Source organism: Triticum urartu, chromosome 7, assembly GCF_003073215.2.
Source record: "Triticum urartu cultivar G1812 chromosome 7, Tu2.1, whole genome shotgun sequence".
NCBI lineage: Eukaryota > Viridiplantae > Streptophyta > Magnoliopsida > Poales > Poaceae > Triticum > Triticum urartu.
The window spans coordinates 2,105,929-2,117,578 of NC_053028.1; the positions used below are offsets into that span (position 1 = coordinate 2,105,929).

General features: G+C 46.3%; 1 protein-coding gene across 1 annotated transcript; it reads right to left on the reverse strand.

Annotated features, from left to right (window-relative positions):
* Positions 1-7,861: 7,861 nt before the first annotated feature.
* On the reverse strand, positions 7,862-8,776 carry LOC125525214. The gene has a single exon (XM_048690224.1). It carries the CDS (start codon positions 8,766-8,768, stop codon positions 8,085-8,087), a length of 684 nt encoding a protein of 227 aa, XP_048546181.1. The 5' UTR covers positions 8,769-8,776; the 3' UTR covers positions 7,862-8,084.
* Positions 8,777-11,650: the final 2,874 nt, after the last annotated feature.

Consider the following 11,650-nt stretch of genomic DNA (forward strand, 5'->3'; position numbering starts at 1 on the left):
GGGAGAGCCAATGGTACCGGTGAATGCACTAGCTGCCATAGAAGGGGATCTCAGGAGACTTCATGACCATGTGCTTTCGACAGAGAGAAGCCTCCTCGCCTCGGATGATCTAGAATACCCACTTTATACGGTTCATGTGCCGAGCAGTTGCAATATGTATGTCCACACATGCCCCGCGGACCTCTTCTTCCTGAGGTTTGATTACATCTTCCAGATGTTTCAAATGAGTACACCCAATTTTACTTTCGTCCGCCTGTATGCGCTCCACATGAACTACATTGTCAGGAGAGAGCAAGTCACCGGTCTTGTGGTCGCGGACCCATACTACATGCATTAGGTCTTCTTGTCAATCAACGGCGCCAATCGTCAATATGCGAGTCAGTACATCGAAAAATTCTTGGTCAGCAATAAGGACAAAGAAACGATTCTCCTACCTTATCATCCCATGTAAGTCAACCACGGATAGCACTATAACACATACATCCTTTCGTGCATTTCAATAGTTACTTTGCACGCATGGAGGCTAAACTTGATCATGTATTTTGCGCAGCGGGGGGTGTCGTGCCGTTCACATTGTTCTTTACCCGCGTTACTCCCTCGCTCTATATTTGGACCCGTCGAAGAACATACAGAAGAAAGATTACACACACATAAAGTATGTTCTGGACAGAGCTATGCTAGGCTTCAGCATGCGGGGTGGCTACATCCAATGCAAAAAAACAAATAAGGCCGGGCTTTGTTTCAGCCACAAGACTGACTTCTGTTGCATCCAGCAACCGGCAAGAAGTGAGAATGATGGATTCTACGTCATCCATCTAATGATGGAGTACAGAAGGGATGTGCAATCACTTTGCATGAAATCTTCATCCGATACCCATATCCAGAGATGGGCCGAAGCCTTTGGAGCCGTGCCGGATAATCGACTTCGAAATGATTTCTACAGGATCCAACAGGAAATTGCGTCCATCATCATGAAAGATGTCCTCGTAGAGAATGGGATGTTCTACGGCGGCCCAATATCGCGAGCTGACGTCCGAACCCGCATTGCCCTACAGCGTCAAGACATGACGCCTTTCACTAAGCTTGGGTGCACCGTTCCTAATATGGACAGATGGGAAGAGTGCACTGCTTAAAAACAATGTGTCTGTTTAGTTACTTGTTACTTTCTGTACGACGAAACTTCGAATCTCTCAATACGACGAAACTATTAGATGTATGGTGCCGCTCTCTAGTTAATTACTTTTGGTACGATGAAATTTGTTAACTATGTTTACTATATATGTTGCTTCTGTTTCATAACTGTTTTGTTGAATTAGCTTCATGGTATATATATATATATGTGCATCTCTGACAGGTATATAGATCAACGATGGCGAGGAAGTGGTAAACCGTGTATGTAGGGCATGTTCCGGGTGTGTATGATGAGTGGCCAGAGTGTCAGGCCCAAGTCTCTGGCTTCTCCGGCGGAAGCCAGAAAGGATTTGATAGCAAAGCGGAAGCCGAAGCTAGTTACTTGAGATTCATAGCACAACAGGGGATTTAGAACCAGCGCCGCTGCAAAAACTACTACATAATACCGCTTTTGATCATCGTGATTGCTCTTATCGTGTATGTGTTAGTTTAGGTAGATGATGAAACATGTGTCTACGGTGACAATGTAAGAGACATGTGATCATTAACTTGTATCGCTATTTCGAGATGATGATGAGATCGATATCATTTGTGTTGAGACTATGTTGATATCATGAGACTATGTTGTACCACTTCGATGATGATGATGAGACATTCCTTTTTCATATAGTTACAGTGTATGTGTATGTTGTAACTGTATAAAACCTGTAAAAATACGAATACAGAAACATAAAAAAATACTAGCAGTAGCGTGGGGTATTGGAGTAGTAGCAGTGCTACTTACCAGTAGCGTTTTTTTGAAGGGGCACGCTACTAGTATTAGCAGTAGCGATGGACAGAGACGCGCTATGGCTAGATATAGATAGCAATAGCGCTGGTTCAAACAAGCGCTACTGCTAAAAAATAGCTGTAGCGCCGTAGCAGTAGCGCGCCTGCCCGCGCTACTAATAGCCAAAAAACCAGCGCTACTGGTAAGGGTTTTCCTAGTAGTGATGAGACTTTGTGGGGGATTGTTGGAATTTTGCTAGTAGGCCTTTGGCCCAAAGCCCAAGTAAAATTCTTAAATTCTCTTGGCCCATTCATGCACACATGTGAGTGGAGTGAGTGAGGCTAAAGTTTAGTCCCACCTCATAAGTTGAGAGAGAGTTGCACCTTTTTATAAGGTGAACTCTTCTACCACTTGTATGAGCATGAGAAGAGGAGACCTACACGCGCGCTCCTCCTCCTCGCTCGCCTCGCCACGCCACGCCTCGTCACGACGCGTCGCGGGTTGTAGGATTGAGCCGAGGCGAGGACAGAGCTATGCACGTTGTCTATATTTTTGCTGCTTGGGAAAAATTAATGAGTCATTAATTAATAATTAACGGACACATTAATTACTGAACCGTTTCCGATTCTTTTGGATCGTGACGACTCGGACGTGGGGTTTACTCCCACGACCTACCCGACCCGCACTATATAGTCAGGCAGACGTCTACCCTAGCCGCCGCCGCTTTGTATGATTCCTCACCACCGTTCCAGATCATTGCGCCGCCAAGCAAGTCTTCTCCATCCCTCCTTTCGGCGTGCACCGGGAGAAGGGACAGCAGGCCTCCGAAACCCCGCCTCTCGTGATCCTGTACGGGAGAGGGGCGATCAGGTTTTTGGGGAGCGCACTCGCGTGACTGCTGGTAGTGACGACTTCACGAACGACGACTTCTTTCCCCACCTCGGCAACCTCATCCTCGACGACATGGGCGACAACGTCAACACCGGCGGTGCTGCGCCCGCTGCACCGTATGTGATTCTATCCTTCTTGTTCGAGATCGTGGTAAAATTCATGTTTCTAGTATGTGCCCTAGATGTGATCTGTTCATCTACTATGCTAGTTCGCATGATTAGTTTAATCTCTGCCAATGCTGTCATGATCTATTTCCCATTTATTCGGATTAAATCTCGTAGTAATTTGCTCATATTTCCAACATCTCCGCCCCCCCTCCCCCCTAAAATTCTGAAATGATATATATTTAGAGTGTGGGTGGTCAAACAATCATCACATTGATCTCTGATACGTACAAAAACTTACTCAGATATGTCAAACTTTCATCCTCAACTATCTCCTTTATGTTCTAGTTCTAACACAAAGCAGTCTGATTTTGTTCTGATCAGGCAACAGTGAATCAGGAGGTCGGTTATGCAGAGAATTTACTTGCTGCAGATCTGTATGTGGGCGTTGCCACCTCCGACCGCCGGCAAATTTTGCTTCCCCGCTGCCATCTTCACCGTCGATGCAGGTGCCCATCCTCCTTCCACTCACTCCAGTACCAGTCATGTCTCGCGATTGGTCCAGCAACACAGTTCTGACAGTGGAACTTCGTGAACAAAAAACATGGTAGTCAGGATTAGTGCTATGTAGAATTACCCAATGAAACACAATGATGCATCAGCATAACTTCTTCAATCTAGGTAGCTTGAATGACCTGATTACAAACAACTAGTATTATTTGAATTAAGCTACATCACAATCCCATTAATCTCCCTGGTTATTTCTTTTCTTCATTGTAGAGCTTCATGATGTCTTCCTCATCTTTCCCAACCACTCATTGTTTTCCTTCAAAAAATAAAATAAGTAAACCAATTCATCTTTTTTTTCCTGCCCCTGGAGACAATCCCTTCTGCCTAAACCAAACGATCACGAGAGAGACAAAGCGAAAAACAGTAAATCATTCGGTGGAGGCTCGAAACTCTTGGTGTTGTTTTTGGATTTTCTGCTACAACTAAACATTGAAGACTGTGTGACAACGGAAGCCGTGTATTGTTTTTGTAGTGTTGCTTCATGGCGGCGAATAGTTACTTAACAATTTAACAACGTTGGAGAGAGTTAATTAAGTACTGAACATAGTAACAGTAGCAGACAGCTGCGTTGGACAGTGCTAATTAGCTAGCTGCCAGGTTGAATTATTTAGTTCAGTTTGCACGCCTATTGGTATTTTTAACTCGCTTTTTTTGAGTTTGCACGCCTATTGGTAGTTGAGCCATCCGCATGCAATTTTGAACATGACAAGGAGCTAATTAATCACAACAGACTAAGCACACAAGAAATAAATTAAAGAAAACTAGCTACATGGCTATGCTCAACTTGCTAGCTTCCCCTGTTAGAAATGCATACGTAGTTTTGACACTTAACCTGTCAAAGTTCCCACATTGCTGCAGTAATAAGCTAGCTGGGTATGTATATGGTGAGTGCCTAGCTAACTAGCTGGGTAATGTTCCCACACTATTAAAATCAGCATGCTAGAGTAAGGATGCCAAACATGAAGTAGTATTGGAAGTTTTTTGGATTCTCACACCTGGATGGAGGTACTAGTGGTAGATGCTGCCTCTCTTGCATCACGGGGAAGGCTGAGCCTTGAAGACCGCGACGTTACTAGTCAGCCACCAGCGTGACATCAGAGGCTTTTGTTTTGTTTCGCCCAACTGGATGGTCATGGGATGTCATATGTTGTCTGCCATGCACAGCTCGATGCGCGTGCTTGCGCTTTGAACAACGTATATGATTTCATCTTATCTCTTGTCCTCGTATCGCCCCACCATTGATGCATGTGTTATTCACGTGCATCCACAAGTGTTCTCTACGTATTCAGCCTAAAAAGGAGAGACTTTACTAAACATATTGGTCACTTCAGTTAATGCAGCCAAACGGCATTTGGACCAATATTGTACAGTAAAACTTGTTGAATTTTGTGTTGTACTGACAGTCTTCAGAAGGTTATTTTCTTGTCCATGCATGCATGTGATTATGTGATTACAGTAAAGCTTTGGAGATGCTCTCAGGACAGCGCGTCGACTGGGAAGGCTGGGCCTTGAAGACCACGACGTCACTGGTCAGCCACCAGCGTGACATCAGAGGCTTTTGTTTTGTTTCGCCCAACTGGATGGTCATGGGATGTCACATGTTGTCTGCCATGCCCAGCTTGATGTGCGTGCTTGCGCCTTGAGGACCGGTCTTGCCACCACCGCTAGATACAAACTAGGTAATAATCTCATCTCATAGGTTGATGGCATCTTGTGGAGTAAACTAATCAAACCACGTTGAGTTTTTAACGGTAACAATCCACAAGTGGAGTAAACTAGGTTCAATCCTGCTATCCTGCAAACACTATCTAGAAAAGCGCGTATGGTTCTTGGAATCTTAATTTACAAGTTCTTCCATCTTATCTCTTGTCCTCGTACCGCCCAACCATTGATGCCTGTGTTATTCACGTGCATCCACAAGTGTTCTCTACGTATTCAGCCTAAAAAGGAGAGACTTTACTAAACATATTGGTCACTTCAGTTAATGCAGCCAAACGGCATTTGGACCAATATTGTACAGTAAAACTTGTTGAATTTTGTGTTGTACTGACAGTCTTCAGACGGTTATTTTCTTGTCCATGCATGCATGTGATTATGTGATTACAGTAAAGCTTTGGAGATGCTCTCAGGACAGCGCGTCGACTGGGAAGGCTGGGCCTTGAAGACCACGACGTCACTGGTCAGCCACCAGCGTGACATCAGAGGCTTTTGTTTTGTTTCGCCCAACTGGATGGTCATGGGATGTCACATGTTGTCTGCCATGCCCAGCTTGATGTGCGTGCTTGCGCCTTGAGGACCGGTCTTGCCACCACCGCTAGATACAAACTAGGTAATAATCTCATCTCATAGGTTGATGGCATCTTGTGGAGTAAACTAATCAAACCACGTTGATTTTTTAACGGTAACAATCCACAAGTGGAGTAAACTAGGTTCAATCCTGCTATCCTGCAAACACTATCTAGAAAAGCGCGTATGGTTCTTGGAATCTTAATTTACAAGTTCTTCCATCTTATCTCTTGTCCTCGTACCGCCCAACCATTGATGCCTGTGTTATTCACGTGCATCCACAAGTGTTCTCTACGTATTCAGCCTAAAAAGGAGAGACTTTACTAAACATATTGGCCACTTCAGTTAATGAGCCAATCGGCATTTGGACCAACATTGTACAGTAAAGTTCGTTGAATTTTGTGTTGCACTGACAGTCTTCAGACGGTTATTTTCTTGTCCATGCATGCATGTGATTAGGTGCCTAGTTAACCTAAAGCATGAAAAGTAGCATAGATAAACTCATTCACTGAATCTATGAAACTAAGATGCATGTGATAGCAAACATGAAAGCATTCACATTATCGTTTCAAATCTTGTACAGCAAAAAAAGGCTAGCAAGGTTGAAACCCTTGTTGGTAATGTTGGGGGCAGAAATAAAGTTTTATTTGTGTTGCTGACCTTATCATTGGTGCAAGAACCTTGTACACCTTCATGGCTTGATACCTTACTTTCTCACTTTGGTATTATTTGTCACTTGCTGCAAACCCTTGCAATTGCGGACCTAGCTGGTTTTTTAGGCTATACATCTCAGAGTAAGCAAGCAGCGGTTGCTACCCGTCAGGTTTCCTTGTCCCTGGTGATTACCATTGGTGACTTGGCCCATCATCGAAAGCATGAAGGTACACAAGTTGCTCATCTATAGAGGAAGCTCCCTGAGCATCATACGACCTAGACCCTAAACGAAATGCAAATCCGAAAGGAGGAGATCGAGCAGAGTTCGAAGCCATTTCAGGCGGTCATCTCAGGGATGTCGTATGCGCCCCTCGGACAGATCACACTACCAGTGTTATTCGGTGAAGGGAAGAACTTCAGATGAGAATTGGGCACTTTCTAAGTCATATACTCTGAGATGGTCTACAACGCCCTACTCGGGAGATTGCTCTTGGCATAGCGCATGGTGATTCAAACTACGCCTAAACGATGATGAAGCTACAGGGACCAAAGGCCAAAATTGCAGCAAACACCCTGCTGGACAGTGAACTACCCAACACCATCATAGTGGCCCAGGTGTCGCCCATGGTCTACCTACTGGAACCTCCGCAGGTTAGGCCGAAGACAAACCAAACACCCACAACCTTCAAAGAGGAGTCACAGGCGATGGCGAGCCACCCAAGGCTCTTACAGCTCATGAAGGATGACATAATCCTAACCAAGGTAAAAGCGCGAGCGGAGAAACTAAGCAAGTTCACGACATAAGAACTTTTTTGACGTGTTCGTTCGAACTCAACTAAACTGTTTTCTGTGACAATTTTGGTGTGTCTACATTTTTTCTTCCTGCAGGCAAAAGTTTGCTACATAAGTAACTCACACAGCAGGTGGAATATCTATTCTCGGTCCAGAAATGCACACAAGAAGACGTGCTTCCATTAGTACAAAATCTAGTCGGACCGGGAACTGAGCAAGTTCAGGATGGTTCATGGGATGCAATTGCAATCGATGTTGTTTGTACCAGAGGACAAATATGGAATAAGTGGCTTGACTGAGGGTTACGAGGATGATGCACCCATTTTGAATCACTACTTCTTATTATGAATTGCCCATAATTATCCACGTTTTGCAACTTATCACACCATCCTAATGCCATTTGTTGTTAATCTTATATGTTGAAACGAAGGAGGGGGAATTGCTGGAAAACTAGAGAAAAGTGCGAACAATAAGTGCATGAAAGACAATATTTTTCCGGAGCCCAAATAAATCACGAAAAATCAGAGAAAATCATGGGAAGAGGGCCAAGGGAGCTAGACATGGGCCAGGCGGCCCCACCAGACGGCAAGAATTCAAGCAACGAGGGAATAAAACACAAAATGCTTATGAGGACCAACCTAGCTCACAAATCACATGCCAGAGATACAATGGGGATACAGAAGGAAGAAGAGCTGAGGACACATACTGCAACTAGTAGTAGCAAACTAATCTAACTAATAAAACGGAGGACGCTTAAAGGAAACAAATCGAACCTGAACAAGGACGCTCAGATACTACTACTTTAACACATTTCTAACAGACTCGTTGCATAAAACCGAGGTCCTCTCCATTGGGATATATGATGCGAGTAGGGAAAACCGAAGCCGTCAAACGCGGAAGCACGGCGCGCTGTTGCTGAGGAAGACGGCATTCGGCAGCGGGGTGAATGGTAGGTAGCACTCATAGCTGTTGAAGAAGATCTCCTTCACAATCACCTTGTACATGATGGTGAGATCCACGCGCACCCTCACATGCATCGCCCCAGAGCCCCGCTCCCTCTCCAGCTCCTTGGCCAACCCCTCTTGCACTTGCACGTCAGCCACCATGACCATGCCCTGGAAAACCGCGTGCAGCACCGTCGTGTTCTTGGGTCCCTGCCGGAAGGAACCCGGGAGCGAGTTCCCGGCCAGACCAAGGCTGGTGCCGTTGTAGGAGGCGCTGGCACCCACGTCGAGGTAGCTGATGCTCAGTCTGTTGGAGTTTCGGCAGCTGAGGTCGACGGTGAGGTTGTACCGGAGGGAGTTGCCGTTGAGGTCCAGGGAGGCGAGGGAGGCGGAGTCGACGGTGGGGTGGAAGCGGTCGGGGCGGTAGAGGAGCCAGAGCAAGAGGACGGTGAGGCTGAGCGGCGTCCAGCACTGGACGCACTGCCACGCGTCTTTCCCGATCTCCTTGTAGCTGCAGCACAGACAGTGGTACGGCAGCTTCAACATCGGCAGCCACGTGTCATTGATCACCGCCGTCTTCATTTCCTTCCAGCAATCCGTGGCCAATCTCCGGCCGTGCCCCGACATTTCTGTATTTTTCTTTCTCTCAGCTTGCTGTGGGCTTCTGCAGTGTATACGAGTGGAGTGATGTATATATAGAGAGAGGATTTTGTACCGTGCAAGCGCTTTTTTTTATTGTTGTGTGGGACCGGGATATTATATATATGATATTTTCTCTTAACTAACATACACCCACATGCTATTCTCTACTCACTGAGTTTTATTCGAATAAATTGATGACTAATGTATATGTTGAAATAAAAGTTTGATTTACATTCTATTTACACAATTGTGTTTTTTCTGACGAGATCTTTAAAACAAGACTAATGATTATATTTGTAGAAATTAAACTTTAAACAACTATCATCGTGCGTCAAACTTTTTTCATACAAATTATTAATTCTATGAGAAATATTCAATAATGTTTCGTTTTGTTTTGCAAGAAAAAAAAATCTTATTGTTTCACTATGGCTCACCGTGTTCCGTCGTGTAACATAATTTTAAAACTTGTTGAAATATGTCCAAAAGTGGTTTCGTTTTGAAGTAATCGTCATCTAACTGCCCCCTCGTCCCCCTTGTGTCGCCCCCGCGGGCGATCCAGGGGAACCCTAGACGCCCTCCTCTCGGCCCTCCTCCGCCTCCACCTCCCCTCGCCGCCGTCCGAAGCACCACCGGGCAAAGCTTGGCCGGTTGGGTGGCGGCAGGGCATCTCTCCCCCTTGGAGCGTCTTGGGTGGTGCGGGACGACCAGATCACGAAGAGGCGTCGGGCTAGCGCAGGGTCTGGCGGCGTGGCGAACAAGCATCTTGGTGGCGGCGCGTTGCGGCACCGGCGACGCGACGCGACAGCTGCGGCTTGGATGCGACTCTACAGCGAGGTGGTGGCTGCGTGGTCTTCAGAACGGGTGGTTGCGAACGCCGCCATGTTTAGGCCGGATCCATCTGGATCTGGCGCTTGGATGTTGTCGGCCGGCGCAGGGTGGTGGTCTACGCCGCTGGCCTCGTCGGGTCGTTGGATCTGGCGCCTGGAGATCTACAGCGGCTGTCCTTCTTGATCCTCCTTCCTGGTGGGTTGAGCCCCATGGCCCTTGCATCTCTGCTGGTTTCAGTTCGTCTCGCTGTGGGATCCGGAACAGTCGGAGGTTTGGTGGTATAGGTTGGGGACCGGAGGAAACTTTGGCCGGCTGGTCTGGCCCGGCATTGGCGGCGTCCCTCGTCGCCGTTACCCTCCCTAGAGACCAAGCTGAGGTCCCTCCTATCCACATCTGAATCCCTCCTGGAGGAAAGTCCAAAATTCAGTCTGGATTGGGTGACGGCGGGGCCCTGCGCGCCGTAACCTCCATGGGGGCGCCGTCTTGGGAGGCTCAGATGGTCGGGCGAGAGATGCTATGGGTGGTGGGCTCCACGTGGATCCAACAACGGCGACGGTGTGAGCTTCGGGGGAAACCCTAGATCTGGGTCTACCGGATCGTACGATGATGGCACTTTTGATGTTGTTGTCCCTCCTGGGGGCATCGTTTTGGAGCACGCACTGGCTGGAGGGGACAAGAGGGGCAGCGGTGTTACATCTACCGCAAGGCCGACGGCGCATCCTGGCGGCATGGCATCGCGGAGGTTCGGTGATGGGCGCGTTTGGAGATGGACTCGCGCAGGAGGATGAAGCTGTCTGGTGTCATGGTGGCGTTGATGGCAGAGAGGCCTGGCAAGGTCGGTGCAACAGTTTTGCTCTGAGGATGGACCGAGGGATGATGGAGGTGACCACCCTTGCAGCGTGCGGTGCTCACTGGAGTGTGCCTGACAGGTGTGGGACCCAATCTAGGTAGTGGCTTGAAGGGGACACCCAGCTTTAGATGTTAGGCTTTAGTGTGATGACTGTTTGGTATTAGGCCCGGACATTCGGCACGCCTTCATCAAGGGGATAGGAGTAGCAACGGTGTTGCCAAGATGATGGCTTCAGGCTTATTGATGTATCACCTTATATGGTCTTTGTGAATAATTAATAATATGGTTGCATGCATCGTCCAGATGCAGAGGCTGGGGGTAAATCCTCCTTTTCTAAAAAAACACAAATATGCAAACGGGTCTTAAATTGTATTTTTGGTTCAAGAAATAAAATAGATTTAACCTTGGAGATAAAATGAAAAGGCGTGGGAAGGTGAAACATAGTTGGGACTGTGTGCTTGCATGTGGTGAGAGAAAGATCTAAGAAAGTACGAGCTGAATCAATGCATGTCATCTAATCTCCAATCAAAATCAAGGGCTCTCCCATACACGGACCTCCCATGCATGGAAGAATTGCTTTTCTCTGTATATATACTCGTCTGAGAGTGGTTTTTCACCCTCTATGAAAAGTAAAATAAAAAACAGAAAAAAAAACTGAAACTTTGCAACATCAAAGATGATCAAACTTTGACGGTGCTTGCAAGTTTTCATGCCAAAAAACTATGCGTCCAAATCCCAAACCATTTCCGTCTTTCGATTGCTTGCGTTCAGATCTTCGAAACTAGATCTGATGTTAATAGGTTTCGATAAACTTTTTTTTCATAAAAAAAACCGGTAAAAAGTAGCCATAAACATGTTTTTTTCTTCACTTTGTTTCCCTTTTGATGAGGCACAGTTGTGCTTCTCTCGCAAGTAAATCTGTGCCTCCATGAGTAGCAAATTTGTTCCTTCCATGAAAACAAACTCGTGTTTTCCTCTTCCGAGAGGCACAACTGTGCCTCTCACGGAAGCAAATGTGTGCCTTCACAAGAAGAAAATCAAACATTTGCCTCTAGTGGAAGTCAAGAAAAAAAATAGTTCTTTTTTCCTTTTCGAGAGGCACACCTTTACCTCCCAGAGATGCAAATATATGCCTCTCATGGAAGCAAAAAAAGAATTTCTTGTGCCAAAAAAATAAAAAAAATTCTCA